This window comes from Myotis daubentonii, chromosome 14, assembly GCF_963259705.1.
Source record: "Myotis daubentonii chromosome 14, mMyoDau2.1, whole genome shotgun sequence".
Lineage (NCBI taxonomy): Eukaryota > Metazoa > Chordata > Mammalia > Chiroptera > Vespertilionidae > Myotis > Myotis daubentonii.
The window spans coordinates 36,323,935-36,348,969 of record NC_081853.1 but is presented as its reverse complement, the minus strand read 5'-3'; the positions used below and the strand labels follow the sequence as shown (position 1 = coordinate 36,348,969).

Below are 25,035 nucleotides of genomic sequence, written 5' to 3'. Positions count from 1 at the left end.
TTGTCTGAGGCGCCTGCCCGGGTGCACCCGAGGCCGCGGCCTAAGAGTGGGGGGGAGAAAGAAGATGTAGGTGGTGGGGGGGGGGGGAGGGCGGACTACATGGCACCTTGGGGCAGGCGAGGAGGAGCCCGCCCGAAGCCCGAGGTGTGGTGGAAGGGCGCGGCCTCCGCTGACCACGTGCAAGGCCCGCGGCCTTCGTGCCGTCACCTCCTCCCGCCCCGGCCGAACTAGCCTGTGGGGATCCGCCAGGTCCTGGAGTACGGGGCTCCCCCCTCCCCCACCCACCCGCTTCCCTTCCCGAGCTCACCCTGTGCAGAGAGGTGAGGGCCTCTGAGATGGCGTCGGGCTGTCGCCACCGGAAGCCCCCTGGCGCAGACTTTCTGAGGGACCCGCTCCGTGACTTCGAGAGCTGGCGTTTCCTCAGAAAGCGGCTCCTTCCGGGTCCGAGTGAGGCTTGGGGGGGTGGGTTCCTGTGGGGGGGGGGGAGGGGGGGCGTCTGGAAGGGAGCGGCCTGCGAGCCAAGCGAGGGGCTGGGCCTGCAGTGTTTTCGCGGCGGCCCGCCTGCAAAGGCAGCTCTCGACGGGCAGGGGCGGAGGCGCAGTGCAGGGCGAAGGGCGGGGCCGGGCCTCAGGGGGCGGCCTTTCCGCTCCCGCGTAGAGAGAGCTGCCTTTGCTTCCGAGGGACCGGAAATGTGGGAAGTTCAAAATTTTTTACTCTTGTGGACAGTTTTCGTCTCTAGATAAACCAGGAGCTTTAAACCAAGTGTACGCACCGTCGTATTCTGCGGGTTGTACACGGACGTGAGTCTTGGTAAATAGACGGAGTTGATTCCGCCCCACCACAAGGTAGAACTCTGTGAACACTGCTAACCAACCACTAAGCCGCAAGTGCATTAAATATCATGAGTAGTTATTGGTTGTATAATAATTGTTATTCTCTCTATTTTAAGAGGTAGAGGAAGGAAATTTATATACAACTTAAATTAGTATAAATGTTGGAATACAAATTTATAATTATATGTAAGTAATTTTGTAACTGTCACGTAGTTATTCATATTTAATCACTACGCATTACTGTAAGTTATTTACAACCATTTCTCTATTTTTAGAGGAAAAGGAGGACAACGCTAATAGATTGACTTTTTTTCTGGTTATAAAAAGTAACATCTCATTTGAAAGTAATCAATATAAGAAAATAGAGGTCCATCTTAGTCCCAACACCTGTTAAAATTTTGATGTCTATGCCCTTCCAGTGAATGTATTGCATATAAATAGGTAAATTTCATTTGACAAAAGTTGTACCATACTATATATAATCCTGTTTTACAACTTGCATCTTTCACTTAATATAGTGGATATTTTTTCCAAAGATAAGTTTAAAATAATTTTAAACTTATAATGTTAGAGTATAAGACTGTATTATTACTCGTTTTAGCAAATTCCCTTATAATGAATAACGTTTTTAATATTAAAATAATACTATAAAAAACAATACTATAAATGAGAATTTCTGTGTAAATGTTTTGACATGCTTATTCTGTTAATTCCTCGAAGTAAATTGCCAGGAGTGGAATCACAGGGTATGTTTTGCCCATTTTATAACAATTTTAAGTTGCATATCTTTCCAAGTGACTCTTGATAAAATATGTATTAGTATATATTCCCATTGATGGTGCGTAGAGTGACCTATTCTCCATTTAAGTTGCCAATCTGGTAGCTGGAAAATACTTGACCATGTTGATGTGCTTGTTTATTATTAGTTAAATTGAAGTTTGTCATTAACTTTTAAAATATAAATTCTTAATTTACCTTTTTACTTGGATATTTTTCCTTATCTTGATCTATGAGAACTCTATATTAATATTAACCCTTTGTCATTATAGACTAGAAAAATTTAGTGGCCATAAGGAAGTGCCCTTATTCCTAATTTCAAAGGAAATCAGTATATAATGTTTCACGTTAAGCCTGATGATGACTTAGAATTAGATTGATAGCAAATAAAATTCTTCTATTTCTATTGTATTTGGGTTTTTTAAAAATTTAAAAAGGAATGCTGTATTTTATCAAATATTTTTTCATTGGTGAATTGCAATAATAGCTTTCCTAAGAATGAACCATCCTTGCATTTCCAATATAAATTGTACTTATATATTTTTATATATTGTTTGAATTTCACATCTTTGTTGGGGGCAGGAGTGGACCATTTTAATTAGGTTTTGTTATTCAGATGGTGGTAATTTTGTAAAATGAATTGAGAAGTACTCTTTTTTTCCCTCCGAAAAGTTTTTTTTTTTTAATGAAAACAGAATTTTCTTTCTCTTCTACTTCCTCTTCTATTTACCACTGTTTCTGTCTTGGTGCCCTTCCTATCCCCATCTAAACACACAAATGATCTCTTTACAGTTTGAAAAAACAAACTCTCAGTGAAACTAACCTAGGAATCATTTCTTAACATTTTAAAAAAAATTTGTTTCTCTAGAACAGGGGTGGGCAAACTTTTTGACTCGAGGGCCACAATGGGTTCTTAAACTGGACCTGAGGGCTGGAACAAAAGCATGGATGGAGTGTTTGTGTGAACTAATATAAATTCAAAGTAAACATCATTACATAAAAGGGTACGGTCTTTTTTTTTTTTTTTTTTTTTTTTTTTAGTTTTATTCATTTCAAATGGGGCCGGATCCGGCCCACGGGCCGTAGTTTGCCCACGGCTGCTCTAGAAAGTTAGCCATTTCATCAAGATTTCCAAATTTACTCCCATAGAGCATATAATAGCATTTTCTTATAATCTGTGGTCATAGCCTCCTTTTTACAACTAATGTGTCTTTTTGCTTTCTTATCCTTTTTCTTGCTTAGCTTTGTCAGGATTGTTTATTGTTTTGGATTTTTTCCTCCAATAGTTTATTCTTTGACTTTTTTTAAAGGTTTTATTCTGATTGTCTATTTCCTTAGTTTTTGTTTTTCTCCTTTTTAGCTTCTTCTATGGATATAACTGATGCATACAAATTGTAGACTTTTTTTAGGTCAGTGTATATAGAGCTCAGTTTGCCTGCATGTAGTAATTGAATGAAATAATATTGTTAAAGAGCTGACATCCCAGGAGTTTTATTACCAATGTTTATTTCAGCTTTTAGTTATTGTCATTTGGTTATCCAACTAACTATTACAGGAAATATATCCTATAAATAGAAGTGATGAGAATTTTATATATGATGGCCAAGTTCAACCCTATTTATATCTCAGCATTGTTCATTTCAGTAATTAAGAAAAATAATTATTCTTACATATAATTTACATGTAATTTATTTTCTGCATACTATTGATGGTTAAGATTGATACTTTAGCACTAATCTTTTTGCTTTATTGTGGAGAATTTTTGGCAATAGTTTAAAAGTAACTAAAGGTTTCCTGTTGGTTATGGATATTGTATATACAAATTACAGTCTATATATATAAAAGGCTAATATGCTAAGTGTCAAAACATTCGACCATTCGACCAGTAGCTATGACATGCACTGACCACCAGGGGGCAGACACTCAACGCACAGGCATGGAAATACGGAACAGACTGATAAATCTCAGAGGGGAGGGGGAGGCAGGAGGGAGGGAAGAGATTAACCAAAGATTTTATATGCATACTAGAGGCCCGGGTGCATGTTTGTGCACCGGTGGGGTCCCTCAGCCTGGCCTGTGACCTCTCTCAATCCGGGACCCCTCAGAGGATGTCGGACTGCTGGTTTCGGCCCAATCCCCGCAGGCCAGCCCAAGGGACCCCACCGGAGCATGAATTCATGCACTGGGCCTCTAATTATATATAAATACACACAGTGGGAGTTTTAAAATCCTTGCTGTTCAGTCTTGTTAAAATGGAGTACTTTGCTTACTTTGTTAGCTTTGAGCGCCACCTGCTGGCTAAGGACTAGGACATGATGGTGCCTTAATTTAAGGCATTATGACAACTGGTAAAAATAATTTGATGAACTTTATATTTAATATCCCAATTAATCAGGCAGCCAATCTGTACACCCAACTCCAAGTCAAACTTCCTATAATATCTAATGGATTTTTTCTCTTTTTCCCAAATCACTGTTAGTTGTTTCAAATACCCATTTTACTTTTATAAATAGAATATGAGAATTAGAACTGTTTCTCTTCAATTCTGGCAACACTATCATGGTGTTTCTCAAACATGACCCTATTAAAATGTGGGGCTAGATAATTCTTTGTTGTGGTGGGCAGCCTTTTGCATTATAAATGTTTATTGTGTCCCTGCCCTCAATCTACCAGATACCCAGCAGCACTCAGTTGTGGCAACCAAAAATGCCCCTATCCTGCAAAATCTCCCCTGGTAAAGAATCAATACATTAATATAACCCCTCATAATATGGCACAGTTTTATGGCCTGTTGTTATACCTGTGAATTAAAAAAAGCATCCTTCTGCCATGCCGGCGCATGGCTCAGTAGTTGAGCATTGACCTATGAACCAGAAGGTCCAGTTCAATTCCCAGTTAGGGCACATGCCCAGATTGTGGGCTTGATCCTCAGTGTGGGGCATGCAGGTGGCAGCCGATGAATGATTCTCTCTCATCGTTGATGTTTCTCTCTCTCTCCCTCTCCCTTCCATCCTGAAATCAAATATATGTATATATGTTTGTATATAATTAAAAAAATATCCGTCTGTAAGATTCACAAATAATATTGTAAATAGTTATTAAATTAAAGGGTATCCAAAGTTCATCCACAAATGAAGGGGAAATTGAGAAAGAGAAAAAGTTAATAGGAATTACAGAATCACTGTATTGTGTTTTGGAATTTTGAATTCTGATTGAAAGGAGTTGGTAAATTGTCTATCCAATAATGAGAGAAATCTAGTCAGGTTCTCAATAGTTCAATATATGTGGCTTCTATAATAAAGTCCCACTTAGAAAAAAACTAAAATTATAAAAAAAATTGCAATGTTTATGTTTTATAATGGGAAAAGTTTAGAAATAGATTACTCTCTCCACCTAATTGTCATGAAATGTTACCATATCATAGTTAAAAGAAAGAATTAATTATTCAAATAGAAGTCCAAAATAACAATCATAAGCACTAATTAATACAGAAAAGCCAAAACGCACAAAATGTGTGATTTGACAATTTTTGTTTCATCTCTAATTAGTATAGCAGTTTGTAGAATCTTTTGTCCTTGTTTTCCTCCATAAACAGAAGTGTAATAGTTTTATCTCTCTTTTCCTGCCTTTTGTACTTAGCTCTTATAATCAATAAGCATTTTATAAAAGAATTTCAAATAGGCAGATGTACCATAAAATAATTTCTTGAAGTTCCAATTCAAATTAGTTGTTAATAAAGTGTATACAAAATTAGTAAGTCAGTAGTAAAACCAGGAAGTAAACTTTTTTAACTATTGAAAATTCAGTAACTTATATTGGCATACTCTTTTCAAAATGAATTCACAGATGTTATTTCATCTCATTCTCCAAGCAATTTTCCCAGCAATAAACTGCTGCAAAGTAAGTGACTTATAACCTAGTAAGGGACATGAAACCTACATCTCCTGACTAAATCAATTTTTGTTTCATTATCCTATACTACCTTTCCAGAATATATTACCAATAAATTCTGCTTCAGAGAAATTTACATTAACCTTAGTGTGGGAAGACTAAAGACAGAGTTCTGACCAGAATCCAGGAAAACAATGAGTTTCATATGTGGGTCTCTTTTTCTGAAAATAAAGATGGTATATATATCTAGCAACCCACTGTGAAAATTAAAATTATCAGTAAGACTGATAATGTTATTTCAAAAGATGCTTTGAACATCTTAGCATTAGGGATAAGGATAATAAGCCCTTTTTTATTAGGAGCTATATGTGAGCACATAATGTTTTTGTGGTCCTTTCCAAAGTAAGCAAGCATACTAACACAAGGAGTATCCTATATAATAAAAGGCTGATATGCAAATTGTCCCCTCGGGAGTTTGACCGACCAGGAGTTCGACTGCTTGCTATGACAAGCACTGATCACCAGGGTGCGGTGTGGAATGAAGGAAGGTGCTGGCCAGCAGCCAGCAGCTGGGGGAAGGAAGACTCCGATCAGCCCTGATCTCCGGCCAGGCCTCGGGACCCTATCTGTGCACGAATTTCATGCACCAGGCCTCTAGATCTAATTATAAAATCCATGTTAATTTTAGTGAATAGAAAAATAAGACTAGAAATTATTTTAAACCTAAATTTTTGTTTTCTTTCTTATGCAGCTTTTAAAATTTTATCTTTTAGCCCTAACCGGTTTGGCTCAGTGGATAGAGCGTCAGCCTGCGGACTGAAAGGTCCCAGGTTCGATTCCGGCCAAGGGCATGTACCTTGGTTGCGGGCACATTCCCAGTGGGAGGTGTGCAAGAGGCAGCTGATCAATGTTTCCAACTCTCTATCCCTCTCTCTTCCTCTCTGCAAAAAATCAATAAAATATATTTTTTTAAAAAATTAAAATTTTATCTTTTAAAAAAATTTACCATACTGTTTAATAAGTTACTTATAAAATGAAAATTTGCTTATTGGCATAGAATAGGATAATTTTAATAAATTTATTTTTTACAAACCCGAATTTGCTAATTATTTTTTACCAATTCACATAGTATTTTCATAAACTCAATATAAAATCAGTATTCTACCATAAGAAATGGCAATGAGCAACACTAAGGCTAAGTAAGTACTATATACCCTTTTGTTAATATTTCATGCTGATCCGCTGTGATTACACCTGAGCCTGAACTAAGCTATATTGTTAACTAATTTAAAATGAAAATAATTTATATGAAAATGTTTTATACTTTAAAGAATTATAGTTCACATTGTATGATTGCCTGTATATCTACTGATAATATCTCTATATCTGTTTACCAAATTACAGTCTGCTACAAATTCTGAGACTCAAAAGTCAACCATCTCCAGAGAGGCCAGCACCCAGTCCTCATCATCTACGACCAGCCAAGGCTATGTTTTACCTGAAGGCAAAATCATGCCAAACACAGTTTTTGTTGGTGGAATTGATGTTAGGGTATTGTATTCATATTTAATTTATTTAAAAATATGTCTTAGGAATAATGGGATTTTTGTGCTTATTGCAAACATAAGGATTTTGTACTTCATGCAGTATTGGAACTAGTTTTGTGTTTAACCTATGGGGACTGAAAGTATCTTTGACAAAGAGCTACAGGTAGTTTGAGGATACTTGGGTGAAATAGTTCCACATCATCAAATCTTCTTTTATAGAATTGAAATTTTCGAATGCTGAATATTTACTCTTAAAAGTCAAATTCTTTTCTATAGATGGATGAAACTGAAATTAGAAGTTTCTTTGCTAGATATGGTTCAGTAAAAGAAGTGAAGATAATCACGGATCGAACTGGTGTATCCAAAGGGTAAGTAAAACATGCTGAATATGAAATATAAAATACAACATATGAACTAGTTTGTAGATTACTAGAGGCAGAACTCAAAACTGGTATTTTATATGTACTTCTATAAATGAAATTCGTTGCTTTGTTAATTTTTTTCATGGAGATAAAAATTTGCTGCCAGCTCTTTCATTTAATCATTTTCCTAGTATTTGCATTTAAATATTTCCCATCTTTATTTATTTAACTTAAGTGGATTAATTAATTTTATTGAAGAATTGGGTTTTTTTGCACATTTCACCATATTTTAAATTTTAACCTTTTTGCCATAGACAGTAAATTATATTTAGGTTTCTAGATGGGACTTTCCTGTTAATAAATAAGGTTCTCACACTACTTTAATTGTAAGAAAAAAAAAAGCAGTAATATTTATAGAATATCATGTACATCTTAAAAATATTTATCTGTGTATTCTTCATACTTCATTATTATCACTTTTGTTAATTATTTCATAGAATACTTGAAGTTTTAAAACATTCAGTTATGGTGATGATTTTATACTTTATTTATCTGCCTTTCTAGCTATGGATTTGTTTCATTTTATAATGATGTGGATGTGCAGAAGATAGTAGAAGTAAGTAGTCTTCTTATGGGAAAATCTTTTAATTAGATTTTGGATGCAATGTTTAATATTACTTGAGTCCCAGATACATATTCAGTCATATAAAATATAGAGATAAAGCCCAGCCAGCATGGCTCAGTGGTTGAGCACTGACCTATGAACCAGAAGGTCACAGTGATTCCCTGTCAGGGCATATGCCTAGATTGTGGGCTCAATCCTCAGTGTGGGGTGGGCAGGAGGCAGCCGATCAATGATTCTCATCATTGATGTTTCTTTTTTTCTTTTTCCTTTTTGAATATATTTTATTGATTTTTTACAGAGAGAAAGGGAGAGAGAGAGAGAGTTAGAAACATCAATGAGAGAGAAACATCGATCAGCTGCCTCCTGCACACCCCCTACCGGGGGTGTGCCAGCAACCGAGGTACATGCCCTTGACCAGAATCGAACCCGGGACCCTTCAGTCCGCAGGCCGACGCTCTATCCACTGAGCCAAACCGGTCAGGGCATCATTGATGTTTCTATCTTTCTCTCCCTCCACCTTACTCTCTGAAATTAATAAAAATATAAAATGCAGAGATAGATGTACTTCTTTTTTGAAATCCGTACTTGAGTAATCTTACATAACTTGTGAGAACCTATTTGTTTTTGATTGGGCATCTAGCTTCATGAACTAGAGACAGAATGTAAAGGTTTTGATCAAATTCCATGACACCTCTTGACACTTGAGTAGTGATGGTAAGGTTCAGATAAACTTTTTTTATTTACTGTGTTCTTACCACTGATCTTCTCTGATAGTAGACATTTTTAGAACATTTAGGATGTTTATGAAAGCCTTGGAAGTAAAGACTTTAAAATTGATTCTACTTTTGTTACTATTTTCAGTCACAGATAAATTTCCATGGTAAAAAGCTGAAACTGGGCCCTGCAATCAGGAAGCAAAATTTATGTGAGTAAAGAAAGGAATTTTTCTTGTTGACACGTGTAGCTTTTCAGAGAACTAAAAATAGGCTTTGTTTTCTTTTTATTCTTTACAAAGGTGCTTATCATATGCAGCCACGTCCTTTGGTTTTTAATCCTCCTCCTCCACCACAGTTTCAGAGTGTCTGGAGTAATCCAAATGCTGAAACTTACGTGCAGCCTTCAACCATGCTGAATCCTATAACTCAGTATGTTCAGGTAAGAAATACCTACGTTCCTGTGATTTTTGTTTTGTTTTGTTTTTTCATTTTATTCGTATTGGAAATCTTATGGATGGGAGTACCTTAAAAGTAAGCTAGTCTCACTTCTTATCTCCTGTGGAATTACATACACAATTTCCATAAATAAGTGATAACAATGTTTCTGTTTGAATACTTAAGGCTACAGGAAATCTATTTTTGTAAGTCTGTCATTCTTAGTTATTCCTTATTCTAAGCTAAAATCTGCTTCTATATAGTTTGTAAACCTTTATCTTAAAACTGACCTCTGTAGCCACAAAGAACATGTCTTTTCCTTTTTTTGCCTTATATAATAACTCATAAAATATATGAAGGCAGATTTTCTCATGAGTCTGCCTTGTTTATTCCTCTCTATTAGCCATTTGTCTAGTTATTCCGTATGTGCAATGTCTAGATGCCTCCCCATAGAGATTGCTGACTTCTGGATATATTCTGGTTCTAGAATGGATAGGTTTCTGATGACTTAACTGTACTTGTAAACTATAAATCTGGCATACAATTTGGTCCTGGTTGGTTACTTCAATATTTGAAGTGGTATGTGGAATATTTACTATCTCCTATGATGATAGTGTTTATTTCCTTCATTTTCTTTTCTTCAGTTTAAAAGACATTTGATTTGCATAAAAGAAACAGAAAAATAAATAGTACTGCAGTGTCTCTCCTTTGTTTACATTTTCTATCTACCTGAAGTGTAGTGTATATTTTTTATTTTTCTTGTCCTAAACATGGCTAGAAGAAAAAAAACACTTGTTCCTAACATTTATTGTGTTATTACCTATTCTGGCTATATTCATATATACTACTACCTAGAAGTTTTTAATCAGTAATATTTATTGAAAGATGTAGTATATTTTACTGCCTCTTTTCCCATTTGGGTTGTATATTGCCTGTAAATTTTAGAAGTAAAATACAAAAAGAGCCATAAGTTTTTAGGAAGACTATACATTGACTACACATTACCCCCATGATATTGTCAAAGAAATACAAAACTACCTAAAAGTATTTTTACAGAGAAATAGATGTATTAATATAACTTTAACACAGAAATCTGTCCTAATAAAGTCTTGTCACCAGTGTAAGAAAGAACTTCTGAGTGGTGATAAATATATAAATGATAGAAACATAAGCTGGCAAAATCAGTCACTTCCCTTATTTACCCCTTCCTCCTAGGGAATACTTTTTTCTTTATGAAGCCAGTCCTCAAATAGGGTCCTGCACTGCATATAGAAAAATAATTAAGATTTCTTCATTTTCATATATTTGTTCTTTGGGGAAAATATTCCTTCTTTACATTCTTTCTGAAACTTTTATTTTCAGGCATATCCTCCTTATCCAACTTCACCAGTTCAGGTCATCACCGGATATCAGCTGCCTGTTTATAATTATCAGGTAATTTAAGAGGGAACAAATGATTTACTTTGGAATATTATTGAGGCGTTTATTTATATAAATAGTTTTTCATTTAAATTAGTTGAGTATGCCTAAAATTTAAGAAAAACTTTGAATTAAATCTCCTGTATTATTAGAAATAAGGGAATGATATTTTGACAGGAATCTACTTAGCAGTAAGTTTTTTCTTGTATTGTCTTGCAAAATTTGGTGTTCCCTTTATGTATTCCTCATCTTTACTATCAAATAGCTGAAACACCCAGGCTGACTTAAAACTTTTACCAGGGAAGAGATTGAAATAAAATTATTACTCAATTCTTAGAACATTTCCTTCCAGTTATATTTGGTAGTGTTTATTTTAGCTAGCTACTACAAGATAGTAGTAGTTCTCTGAATTTCTCTGCTCCTAGATATGACTATATCTATGATCCATGGTCATATATCTATGGTAATAAATTCAAAGAATACTATCTTTGAGTTTTCCTGACTGCCAATCTCAAAAAATTGAGGAAAAGGTAGAGTTTATATTTGAAAGTAATAATAAAATCCTCAGGTATTAGAAACATAAAGTACTACTTTATTTCATTGTTTCTTTTATTATAAGAAGTTCAAGAAGCCAGCATGACAAATACCCCAACATTGTCTATCTGATATCTTTGTGAAAAGTGTAGGAATATTTAAATATTTCCTTTTTTTTAAGATGCCACCACAATGGTCTACTGGGGAACAAAGGAGTTATGTTATACCTCCGGTAAGGTGAATTAGCCAAATATATACTTCCTGTTCTTAAGTATTTTTTTGTTTAACTATTAATAATATTTTTTGAGCTTTTGCCATATCATGTATGCCTCAAAACATGTTTAATTGCCCTTTTACATTATGTGTTATGGTTCATTAATTTCTTGTCAACTCAAATGTATACTCCCTGGGAGAAACTGCTTTTTGTTTCTCAGCTTGTTTTTGCTTAAACAATGGCCACTCTGCATACAACAGGTGTTTAATTCGTTACTGATAGAATATACAACCCAAGAAACGTAGTATTAATAGCTATGATAATGCTAATTCTATGGATTTAGAATTAGTATTGAATCTGCTTCTAGTTTCCTACCTATAAAAATGTCTGTTGAAGAGAGAGAAAGTAATATTTTTCTGTAATATGCTGTATGTTACATAAGAAAGGGAGTAAAAAAAGTGCTACCTCTAAAATACCTAAATCTTTATTACCTTCTGTCTTTCATCAGGACTGGATATTTGAAGGATATAATATGAGTTAAAATTCTCAGGTGCTAGGAAATTTCCATTCCCTATAATTTGAAGTTTTTTTTTTTTTTTTAGAGCACTTCCAATTCTGATTGTGTTGAGGCTTAAAAGACATTTCAAAATAAAAGATTGCCTTATTATTGCATTTCAGCTTCAGTTTAAAATAAAGTTTCTGTTGTAATGTAATTGAACTTCAGCATGATGCACATTTAAACTTTCAGTATCATCTCACCATTTTGAAGAATAGGTTGTTCAGAAGTGTGTCTAATGTACATCCCTTTAATTATACTTTTATCATTTTAAATGCAGGTTTATGCAGCTGTTAACTACCACTGTAATGAAGTTGATTCAGGAGCTGAAATTTTGACAAGTGAATGCTCGGTTCATGAAGCTACTACTCCATCCTCTGGAAATGGCCCACAAAAGGCAAACATACAATTTTATTAACATTTTTATATTTATTTTTTCAAGTTTTAATAATGGCCCTTTGAGAAATGAGCATCTTTTCCCAAATTTAAATATGGGAGTCATAAATGAAAAAGCTTGAGTAATTGATAATATGTCAGTTTATGTTAAAGTTGATGAAATTCCAGGTACCCCCAAATTTTTAGTATATAAATATAATTTCTAATTTAGTAGTTCTTTCCCTCTGTTCCAATTTCATTTTTATTCTTTTTTAAAACCATACTTTAATAAGTATTGTATTAACATGACTTAACAGAATGCAATGGCAAGTTTCCTCAAGCCTCCTATTCTGCAAAAGAGGAATTAGTACGAATTATACCTACCTGTTTGTTCTTTGTTGTGTTTTTGTGTGTGTGTGTGGTGTTTTTTTTTGTTGTTTTTTTTTTACCAATTTAAACATTTACCAGCTAAATAGTAACATGCAGTTATTTATAGTATTCTTTCTATAGCATTATACATGGTAGTTTTCAGGAGTGGTGGAGTCACTAATAATAATTAAAATATTGAAGTAGACAGTTTTTTTTAATCATTACAGCAAATTCTTATAATAACAGTGTTCTCACTTTTGAATTGTCTTATGTTTAATTGAATGGGTGGGAATATGGGTAACAGTGGAGAATTTTCATTGTAGTATGTGAACTTTGTCCAAGTGTTTTTCAGTGGAAAAAAAGGTCAAGAACTACTGAACTATATAGGGTGAAGAAATTCCCTGATTTGATATATGATTTGAAATTTGGAAACAGTATTAAAATAGCTCAAAGTATAATTATAATATCAGGTTTTTATCCTGAGTATTTTTTTCTAGAAATGTTGGAGTTCACTATTTCTTATCTAATAGGAAAAATTAAAGAGCCTTAAGCTAATATCTTAGGGTTTTACTAAATTGAGCCTTTAAAATCAGTACTCTATCACTAAGGTTCTAAGTATTTCTTGAATTCGGTAGAAAAGTTACATTCTAAGTGACATTCTATGTGGTTAAGAATTATGAATTCCCTAAAAATTCTTTAGAAATAAGTGTATTTATTCTTTAAACTTTATATAAAAAGGGCTTGTTAACAGTTAAGTAAAAGGAATAGTCTTTAGATTACAGAAAACGTCTGTGTTTCAGAAATCTGTGGATCGAAGCATACAGACGGTGGTATCTTGTCTGTTTAATCCAGAGAACAGACTGAGAAACTCTGTTGTTACTCAAGATGACTACTTCAAGGTATGAAAGGAATAGCACACAGGATAAAAACGCACATTTGTCAACCACAAAGCATCTTTTTTTCCTGTGGTATATACATTTTGAGATTATATAGAACATTTAATTGAACTCTTGCATTTGACTGTAACCCAGTAAACCACTATGGGTGAGTTTTACCTGGTAATGCATTTTATGTTGCTCAAACCTTGATGTAGTATAGTTTGTTCTTAGGGGACAAACCTTTAGCAAAAGCTTACAATTGAAAGAGTTTGTGAAAAAAGAGAGTTGAAAGGGAATATTAACTTGATGAAATAGAAACGTTTTTAGATACAGAAAACAGAACTTAAGAGTACGTGTATATTGGACTAAAGAGAGCAAAGAAATTGATTACTCAGATGACATACTTGAACTCTGTAGGGGGCAAAGAGGTAAAGTGAATCAATACAAAGCTGAGTAGAAAGAAATGGAAGTTGATTGAGAGTTGGTGGAGTGGAAGAGAACATGGGTGTTTGAATTTAAAGAAGTCTGGTTTCTGATTCTGGTTCTATTTATCACCTTGGACAAGTCATATAAATTTTGTTAAGGCTCCAGTTTTTTTTGTTGTTGTTGTTTTTTTTTAATATATTTTATTGATTTTTTACAGAGAGGAAGGGAGAGGAATAGAAAGCCAGAAACATCGATGAGAGAGAAACATCTATCAGCTGCCTCCTGCACACCCCCCACTGGGGATGTGCCCGCAACCAAGGTACATGCCCCTGACCGGAATCGAACCCGGGACCCTTCAGTCCGCAGGCCGACGCTCCAAACCGGTGCTGGCAAGGCTCCAGTTTTTATAAGTCTAAAATGAGAAGACACAAGACTAAAGGTCTCTCTTTAGTTCTCAGTCTGTGAATATGAAAAGAAACTAACTGTTCACTCCAGTGAGGGAATAATATTGTATGTGCTTAGTAAAGGGGCATTTTTGTTGTTTTTTTAAGTAACATGTTTATTGAGTATAATACAATTCACTCCTTTAAAGTGTATAGTTCAGTACTTTTTAGTATATTTGCAAGCCATGACCATAATCACTTTTAGAATATTTTAGTCACATCAAAAATAAACCCCCTACCTATTAGCAGTCACTCTCCATTTACCCCCAACTCTTCTAGTCTTAGCAACCACTAACCTACTGTTATTAAGGATTTGCCTATTCTAGACATTTCATATATGTATCTATATATATATGACTAAGTCGTCATTACTTGGCCAGTTGACCAAACAACTGGTCAATATGATGCACACTGACCACCAGAGGGCAGACACTCAACACAGGAGCTCCCACAGCCAACCTCCCATTGGTCCCTCCTCCCGGAGGGCCAGACCCAATTGGCCCCAATCACTGGCCAGGCCGAGAGACCCCACCTGTGCACAAATTCATGCACCAGGCCTCTAGTATAGAATAATACATTTGGCTTTTTGCCACTGGCTTCTTTTACTTAGTATAATGTTTTAAAGGTTCATCAGTGTTACAGCAGGGATCAGAATTTTATTTCTTTTTATTTATGGATATATCATTTTACCCATTCATTACTCAATAGACTTGCATTGTTTCCACTTTTTGGCAGTAATGCTCTCAGCATTTATGTACAAGTTATTGTGTGGACATATGCTTTTATTTCTCTTGGGTATATACCTAGGAATGCAATTGCTGAGTCAAATGGTAATATGTTTAACCTTTCTAGGGACTTCCAGAATTTTCTCAAAATGACTACACCATTTTACATTCAAAAGGAAGTTTTTAACCATTGCTTTGTGTTTTAAAACAGGGAAAGAGAATAGTTTTTTCCATCTATGAAATGACATAGAATGAAGCTTAAAGCCTTTTTTGGAAGGGTATACTAAGGACTTTCTGTAATACAGAAGAATAGGGCCATAGCAGGATTAAGTTCTTACCATCTTCTCCACAGGGAGTAAATACTCATTTAAAGTGACATTTGTTCTTTTGTTGTTTCATTCTACATAGTCTAACTTAAAGGGAAAGAACTGGTATTGTATCACAGCTTTCCTTTCCCAAAGTTCGGAAGGTTAAATAAGTAGTTCCTAATCGATTTTTTTGCAAAGCAGAACATGGTCTTTAAACTTGAGTTTTCAGCTGGTATTAGACAAAAGCTTCCAGAGTTTTTGAACCTTCCAGAGTTTTTTGCTCCTCTGGGCTAGACACACTATGCAGAAATCAGAAGTTGATAGCCTACAGTTATCTGGCCTTTAGAACTGTTTTGATTGGCTAAATGTTATTGTTTTAGTTGAATTTAAATGCATTGAGGCAGGTTATATACTATTTCCATGGTAAATTCCAATCTTTTGTCTAAATTTCAGCTTCTCCATAATTTTTCTTATTCTACCTGATCTTTGAAGAGACTTCCGTTTGTAACCACTTTTCTGGGCTTTAACCTAAATAAGATTTTACCCTAACAATTAAATAATTTCCTGTTACCCTTCTTTATATGACAACTGAATTTATCCCTAGGAAAAGGGTAGGGTTTAAAAAAAAACACCCTAATATGTAGAGAAGAAAATACTATTGTGTTATTACTGATTTACTCATATTCCTTCTATCTGCTCAACATAAAATGAAAGGAAAAAGTTGCATATATATTTTTAATTTTTTATTTCATTTCCCAAAGAGTGATGTATCTTCATCACAGGTGAAAGATATGCTTTTAAATATGTCAAAAGTTTTACTTTTAATCTAAAAGCATAGAATTTCAGATTGAAGTGCAGTGCTGTTCTCAAGCTATAATTTGTACCAAATGCACTTTTGTTAGTAAAACCAGTGTTTTTTGAAATTACATATATTTTCACCAATTACCTTTGGGTCATCACTGCCAAATCATTAATTTAAGAATCTGCATAAAATGGTAGTGATTCTAAGTTCTCTGTTTCTGAGATTACCAAGTTTTATTTTTTAATTAAATTGTTGAATAAAACTAGTTCATTGATACATTTGTCATCAGAATTCAGGAATACTTTCCAAAAAGGATGACTTTTCTCTCATTTATAGTTTTTAAACCCAAAATTTCACAACTCTCTTAGTTCATAGCGCTAATAGGATATTTTCAATGAAATAAAAAGGACTGTTTCTGTCTTTTGTAGGATAAAAGAGTGCATCATTTTAGAAGAAGTCGGGCAGTGCTTAAATCTGTTTGATCCTCTTTTCTAACTTTCTAGTCTCGTGGGAAGTTGCTGGTTTGAATACTAAGAAGAGACTGAAAGTTTTTCACTGTTATAGAAATTTAATTCTGAGTATTGATAAAACACATTAAGACTATACAAGCTGTATTAGATTGCCTAGTTTTATTTTACATTGAAACTGTTTTTCATTAGATGTTTAGAAACTTGGTTCTGTGTTAAATACATAGTTGAAAGTAAAAAATAATTGAGACTGAAAGGAACAACTTTTAAGATTTATCTGTAAGGGTTTTTTTAAGAAGGAATTGAAATTGACATTTTAACAGTTTAAAAGTAAATGCTGATTTTCAAAAAATTGTCTTAGCCAACCTACTATTTTGAAAGGTCAGAATTTTGATAGTTTGAATACAAGTGTTTCACTTCTCTAACAAGTACCTGTGAGTAGTACAGTATTTACAATTTTGTGCTTTACATTTATGATTTGTCTAGAAATTAACTGCAAAAGCATAGTTTTTAAAACTGCATTTTTAATCAGTGGAACTCATTATATAGTTAGCTTTATTGAAGTCTTCCTTATCTAAACCCAGTAAAACCAATTCTAAACAAACAGTCCAGTGCTCGCTTTGGCAGCTCATATACTAAAATTGGAACAAACAGTCCAATCAGTGGGTCTTATTAGTTGGAAATATTTTATCTTTTATCTAGAATCCACACAGATAACCATATTTGATTGGGATGATAATTAGATAACTAAAATTCTCGACCTATTTTTTTAAATAATCCAAGACAAACTAAACTTTACTAGGTACATAGGTTCTTGGTGAGCTACCATTCTCCTTTTTTTCTTTAAAATTTTTTTTTCCCTTGAAATGCTAAACGTATCTTAAATTGTGCAAAATATTGGTAATAAAGAATGCTGAAGCTTTTTTATGTCACTTAAAGGTTAATCAGAGTATCTGAAAGGAATTGTTTTTATAAAAACATTAAAAGATTAGTTATTTGTTAAAAAGCAAACAGATTTTTATTTTTGTTTGTGAGCCTATTATATTACCTTTTTTAAAAAAGTAAAACATGTCCAAGAGAGTCAAAGTAGTCTTGGTGTTTCTGAATCACAAAAGTTGTTTAGTAAGCATATCCCAAGAATATACTCAGTGAAGAATCCATTTCTAGATTTACTAGTCTCCTCATTAGACATTATATATTGTGACAAACAACTAGAGCACCAAAGCCCTATTGCTGTACCCACAGTCTTGCTTTTCCAGTTTGTAACATCATTTTTCCAGAAGGTTTGCTCCTAGAACAGGTAATGTAAAGATGAGAAGTAGAAGTATGGGCAGTTAGAAGGCTAAGCCTTGGAAATGTAGCAATGTGGTAATACCTTTTTAAGGGAAACACTTGTCTCAGCATCATCTGATCTGCCATGAACATGAGTTTAAAATGGCTCTCTGGCCTTTCTTTCATTGGCCCCTTCACTAAAACATGAAGACTCCTTTTATCCCTAATCTAATACAAGAACCATGGGCCATATCATCAGTGCCCATTGCTCTCTTATAATACCAAGTAATTTTTATTCTGAATCTGAAGGGGAAGAGTCTTTTAACTTACATATCCCACAAAAGGGCTTTCTACTCCTTATAATTTGAAAGTACCCTGAAATTTGTCCTTTTTAAAATTCTCTGTACTATCTTTTGTGTATGCTATGACATTCTTACATGTATAATTCTGTGATTAAATCTCCAGGTTACTGTAAATGATATCTAAATTCTAAAGAGCCACTTACATGATTTGAAGTAAGGAAATAAACTTTTCATTTGTGTGCTGTTTTATTGGACTGAAGTACTTATTTTAAAAATGGTAAGGTAGAAAGAAGAGACAAAGTCCTGAACCTTTCAAAATGAAAAATTAATTTTAAACTTAAAAGTATGTTCCTATTACATATTGCTGATACTGTTTTTGCATAAATTAATAAATAGAAATAAACTTTTTTTCCAGAAACATTCTGACTTATTTATTCATGTGACATCATTTCAATAAGTGGTGGGGAGTTGGGTGGGTAGTATGTGACAAGGTTTAGATTCTTGAAATTATATATTGTTCAATTTGTTAATCTGGCAGAATTGGTTTAAAAAAGCAAATTTTTCTACATTGTATTTTATTGCTTTCTGTTACGAATTTAAGAGATGGGTATTCATGAGAAAATAATCCCTCCTAATGCCGAGTTGGAAATGGTTAACAGAGTTTCAACACAGTACATCAATAGTGCAGTACCAGTTGGAATGCTGAAGTGTCAATTATGACTCTGCAGTCTCATGGCCAGAGTCCCTCATTTTGGACTATGAGCATTCACTCTGTCTACTGCACACTTTGGGCCCAATCTCTGTGGGCCCTTTAATTTTGGAGTATTAATAGTTACCAAAAATAAAGCTTAGATTTTTCATACTGCATTTACTTCAGATGAAAATGCACCCAAAAGATCATTATTTACCACCTCTTCTAGTTCTAGCTCCAGTACTCCCTGTTCTATAAGTTGAGGCCATAGGAGAGGAAATTTCCCCCATTGGGTACTCCTATGCTATATAAACATTTTAAGGCTCTAAAACTACATATATCTTAAAAAGTTTGTTTATACCGACTTGATATTTTAAACATTTGCAGTTAAGGTTTAGCACAAAATTCTCAACAGAAAACCAAGTCTTTGGGATTAAAAAATAAATTTCATACAGTACTTTGTTGTTTTTTGAAAACGTTGCAAGTTATGGCAAAATCAAGTGACTCCAAAAAGGTTGGTCACCCATGTAAGAAGAGTATTCTGCATAATTTTTTTCTTGCCTAAGAACATATTATCTTTGTAATTGTTCAAAATAATTCAATATTGATTAGCATCCTTAAATTGCAAGGAACTCGCTGACTTTCAAAAATAAATACTCCAAAGCATTGTAAAGCCCTCTACCCACATCTCTTAAAATTCTCTTGGTTGTCTTTAAAGGTAAACTCATGAAAATGGGCTGCCACATTGCTTAATTGCTTTGCCAGCTTTCATTGCCATCATTTGAGGATAATAAGGATCAGTAGCAATAAAACAGCCTGCTACTCTGCTTTTGCAAATATGGCAATAGCGAGGATGGGAAACCATAAGGGGGAGAAAAGCGACAGTGTTTTCCATTGACCAAGTCTTTCAAATAGGCCCAGCTGCTGAGTATGATCATTTGGAATTCCTGAAACATGTCTCCTAAATGAGGATTGCTCCTGTACATGTTTTGATAATTGTGTAATGTGGCCCTTCCCAACATTATGTGTAATACGTCTGTGTGTAACTGAATCTTTTTGAGTAATTCCATACCACCCATCATCAAAGACTGAATTTCCCATCTGTAGACGTACTTTTGGTACTAGAAAACAATAAACATAAGAAGTTCAAACTATAAACGTGCGTTTTTGAATGCTCATGCAAAATATTCAATCTGCATAGCAAAGAAATGATAGGTAATTCTGCATTGCATTTAGAGTTAAAAACATCTGTCCAATATGGTTGTAGCTGTGGGCCAAACCCAAGCAAATGCAAAAAAATTATCTCTTGATACAGAAGTTGAAACTACCACTGTACAGTTAAGCTCTATGTTAGCTATATTTTATGGTTTTAACTGGTCTGAAACAAAGTTTTCCACTTGAGTCTCTATTTTCCCAAGGCACATGGAGGTTTTGTATCTTAGGTGCACCTCCATTAAGTCTGTGAGCCAGGAATCTGCTTTTTCCCACGTATCATTCCCAGATACCAGTTGCACTAAGTCTTCAACAATAGAACAAATGCTTGCATGACTGGGATATTGGGATTATAAATTTGCAACAAAGGCACATTTCATGCAGTTCAGAAAGTTGGAGATCTTATAATCCTAACAGATCTTTTTTTACAGAAAATAAATCTAGCAAAAATACATTAAGACTATAATCACATCTATTGTGGTTCCCTAAAATAAAATGGATAGAGACATTATTCTGGCTCCATGGTCGGCAAACTGCAGCTCGCGAGCCACATGTGGCTTTTTGGCGCCTTGAGTGTGGCTCTTCCTAAGCCTTAGGAGTACCCTAATTAAGTTAATCACAATGTACCTACCTATATAGTTTAAGATTAAAAAATTTGGCTCTCAAAAGAAATTTCAATCGTCGTACTGTTGATATTTGGCTCTGCTGACTAATGAGTTTGCCGACCACTGTTCTGGCTCAATCTTGGGTGAAACTATTTACTATAGAAGAAAGGTGGGGTTGACACTCAACTGATCTGTACAGACAAATCAGCTATTTACAGTGGCCTGGTCCTCTCTGCCCTTGAACACTATAAAATTTTTAATATTTTCAGTCCCTATCCCCACCCCACAATAAATCTGACTGGCTTAGTGAGAATGGAGAGGGGGTAACTAAAAATATAGAGCATTTTCTCTTTGCTTTAACTTAAGCTGATCCCCTACTTAGTGTTTGAGCTGCTTCATTCATAGTGTGAACAGTATTTAAACAATGTACTTGCTAAATGAGAAAAGTTTAATTCTGCACTTTTTTTTTTCTAAACATGGCTTGACTGCTGCTTATCCTTCTTGTTGGTTGTACCTGCCTTTGACAAAATAGAATCTCACTCACCACCCAAGGTTATATCCATGAGCAGATCAGCCCTGTATCTTTTGGGGGCAAGTTTCCTCAATCATAACCAATCTTAAAGGGAAGTCAAAAAATATGAGAACCATCATGCTTTTCAGAGATTCAGAATTCTGGGCTCCATTCTCAGATGCTCTTATTCTGTAGGCCTAGGTTTAGTAATCTGCATTTTTACTAAGTCCTGCAGGGGATTCTGATCTCTGCAACACTCACTTAGAGGAATACTACCCCAGATGGCCATCTCTTAGTATTCATCTCCGGCTACCCTTAGTTTTGGGATAGCTGGATTTGGAGAATAATCGTTAGGTCCATTTTCATTCCTTCATAAGAGATTGTGTTGGCTTAATTCATCCTTCCCTGCCAAGCTTGTGCTTAGGGGTGCCAGTTGTCCCCAGGCAAGGTGACTCACGAACAAGTTTGAAAAGTGAATCCAATGAAGTGGGAAAGCCAAGACTTGTAGCCAACAACAAATGGTAAGAGAGTGACTGCAAGGGAAAAAAGCTGGGTTCCAGGGCCAATTGCAGGAAAACTGAGCATGAGGCACTAGGCTCAGCTGGGAGGAGGCAGAATGCACATTGTGGAGGCAGAGATACCGTTAGTTGCCTGCTGGAGGGGAGATGTCTTTGGCCCACTTGAAAATTTTTACATGGCCTGTCACTGCTCCTTTTTCTGCCTTGGAATTAACTAATATGTCTTGTTCTTACCAAGAATATTGACAAATCAATATTGGAAATATGTTAAATCAAGTTTTAGCGACAGTCTTGGACATAGTGCTTACTGAAATCCACATAAGCCACCCAGGATTTTTTTCCTCCTTACATTTCAGTGACCAGAACTTTATAAACATTACTGACCATGGTTTAGTAAATGGGTGGGATGTAGTATTTTATACACCTTCTTTGGCAGTATCAAGTAGCTCATTATTTGAGGGGGGGGGGGGTTTCAGTATGTATTCTAGAACGGTTCTCTTTATGGGAGGGCCTCAATTGAAGAGAGCACCCAATAAGTGAAGGAAATAACTATTGGCCAGCATTCCATAGCACTGTTTTGATCATCCCTCCCCCTAAAATGCTCAAAGTGGCAGGCAGGATTTGTCTTCTAGCCTTTTCATCACAAGAATACTCCCCAATATTTGTCCAGTGCTTTAGTATTTTCAGAGCTAGTTCACATATATGATTAAATTTGATTTTCACCAACTCCTTTGAAGGATTGGAGACATGCAGATTTCAGGTATGATTTCCCTAAATTTACACACCTTGGGGTTGGGAGAAATAAGAACGTAGGGCCACAAATGGCCCATAGCTGCGCCATTGCTTTTTCTACTGTATTATAGAGAGTGGTCTCTACAAATACAAAAGAAGTATTCTTTATTGTGCTTGTAAAAGCTATTAACTAGGACCAGAATGTACAATGGACAACTTAGCATTTGATGGAGAAAAAGACATCACGTATAATTAGAATGGAGCTACAAACTTATGTCCCAGGCTTTGTGCTAAATTGCATGAGGTAGCTCACCTCATTTAATCCTCAAAACACCTGAATGAGGTTAGATATTGTCCTTGATTTTACTCACGGCAACTCAAATGCTTAGAGTATGAAAAATCTTTCCTAGCAGCACAGACTAGTCAGTTGCAAAGTTGGGAGTCTGGCTGCAGGAGTCTGGCTACCCTGAAGCCCTCTGTCACTTGAACCTCAATCCTACCTCATTCCACTCTCCTTAGAGTGTAGTTTACACAGAACAGATCTGGTGCTAAGTTTAGAACATGTGTCAAAAAAAGAATACATGTTCTTCCTTTGTAGAATATTTTAAAATAAATTTGAGGTGAAATACACATAAGTAACCATTCAAAAGTGAATTAATTCTGTGGCATTTAGTACATTCACTGTATTTTGCAAACACCAGCTAACCAGTTACAAGATATTTCCAGCATTCCAAAGCCCCACATGGGCTTTAAAACCCCATGTCATGCTGCTTATCTGTAAGGACACCTCTTTGCCCAGCTCAGGGTCTGTCACCTTGTTGCAGGTCACCCTGTTCAGGCTCTGATACCACGCCAGGCAGCACTCCTGTGTGGACACTCTCCTTGCCCTCCTGGTCCCCGATATCTGCTCTGGGCCACCTTGACTCCCCTTCTTTCACTCTCAGCTGCTGGTGCAGACGCCTGTTTTGCTCTGTCCCAGCTCATTGTTTTAGAAGAACTGTTTGTTAAGGGAAGAGAAAGCGGAAAAGATATTTGCAGTTTCAGCAAATTCCCCGGGTGATTTTTATGATTTTGTTACAATTGATCATAAATCTTACTTTGAAAAACACTGAATGAGGACAATGGGGCCCAAATCCTTTGGTGTTAAAAATACTGTAATTTGAGAATGTGATTTAGAATGTGCATTGACACATATGTGATAAATAGCTCATTATTTTCTTTATTTTACCAGAGTAGACAAAAAAAAATTTACCAGAGTAAGAAAACTCGGCTATGTGAGATTAAATAGAATGTCATAGATGACAGTAAAGCAAAGGATTGCATAAAAGAGCTGTAGTTACTATCAGTTTTTCTGAAAACTCCATAGCTAAGCTTTAGATGGATAATGATAAGAAATTCTTATCAAACTCAAATGCTTAGAGTGTGAAATATCTTTCTAACATCACAGACTGCTGCCTGTTCTCATAAAACATTTCTGAATTGGATTGTACAAGGGCCACTTTCTGCCCAGCCTCAATGTGGGGATACTATCAAAAGAAATAGTAATTCACCAACTGGAAAACACTATTAGTAGTTCAGTTCTCTACTTAAGTCTTATGAAGAAGGGCTATTGAAGAAATTACATTGCATGACACAGTAAAAGCCCCCTATCAGTCAGCTATTGCTGTGTAACAATCATCCCCAAAACTAAGTAGGGTAAAATGGCAATCATGTATTATTGCTCACATGTCTGTGGGTCATCTGTTTTTTGGGTGACCTAGGAAAGACTCAGTTGGACTGGTTCTGCTGCATGTGTCACTCATCTCCTTCTGGAACCTGTAGGCTAGATGGTGGCAAAGATGGAAAGCCTTTAAATCCTAACTCCAAGAACCTGCTCACTTCATTCATCTCAGTCTCTTGGCCCAAGCAAGTCACATGGCCAAATGCCAAATTCAGAGGTGTTGAAGTATATTCTGCCCTTTTTGGGGAGTGTCTAAAACGTCATGTGACAAAGGCAGCCAATACAGGAAGGGTTGAAAGAAACAATATATCATCAGCCCTAAAAAAAACTCATCACCTATCTCCTTTTCAAGGCTCCCTTCATTAGATCACCTGCTATCCTCCAAATCTTTCTCTTTCCCAAATTTTCTATTCACACTAGCAACGTTTTCTCCTTTGGCACCCTCTTACTACTGTCCTGACTTGCTCTCTTAGACTTCCCATTTTCATTTACATCTCTAGCCTTCCCCCTCATTACTCCAGCAGCTCCCAGAGGACTCAGTCCGAACAGGCAAAACATAGAAGGAGCGTAGGGAGGCAGCTGGTGAATGCCCACACATTGCTGATTTCTCCCTGCCACAGTCCATTACTAGCTACTGGCATGTTTGGGGACTCAGGCATTCACATATCCAGATCAGAGTTGTGGAGGAAATACTGTAAATGTGCCCATGACTTTGTAATTGCACCATATTTCACTTTGATAGAGTTTAAATGTTACTCCCGGACTAGGTT

At 35.5% G+C, this 25,035-nt stretch overlaps 1 protein-coding gene across 1 annotated transcript; it reads left to right on the top strand.

Moving 5' to 3' along the window:
* The first annotated feature begins 335 nt into the window (after positions 1 to 335).
* DAZL (deleted in azoospermia like) lies at positions 336 to 16,717 on the top strand. The gene is made up of 12 exons (XM_059663611.1): positions 336 to 447; positions 1,554 to 1,579; positions 6,906 to 7,052; positions 7,325 to 7,416; positions 7,975 to 8,026; positions 8,897 to 8,960; positions 9,051 to 9,190; positions 10,549 to 10,620; positions 11,321 to 11,371; positions 12,190 to 12,306; positions 13,454 to 13,552; positions 16,664 to 16,717. The coding sequence occupies exons 1-12, from the start codon at positions 336 to 338 to the stop codon at positions 16,715 to 16,717; spliced, it is 1,026 nt and encodes a 341-aa protein (XP_059519594.1).
* The last annotated feature ends 8,318 nt before the right edge of the window (positions 16,718 to 25,035 follow it).

What these genes read in the sequence shown, in the direction of transcription:
- DAZL (XM_059663611.1), top strand. Translation starts at nt 336, where the DNA reads ATGGCGTCGGGCTGTCGCCACCGGAAGCCCCCTGGCGCAGACTTTCTG. An exon ending in GCGGCTCCTTCCGGGTCCGA is followed by an intron (nt 448 to 1,553) that starts GTGAGGCTTGGG and finishes AATTCCTCGAAG; the next exon opens with TAAATTGCCAGGAGTGGAAT. An exon ending in CTCAAGATGACTACTTCAAG is followed by an intron (nt 13,553 to 16,663) that starts GTATGAAAGGAA and finishes TGTCTTTTGTAG; the next exon opens with GATAAAAGAGTGCATCATTT.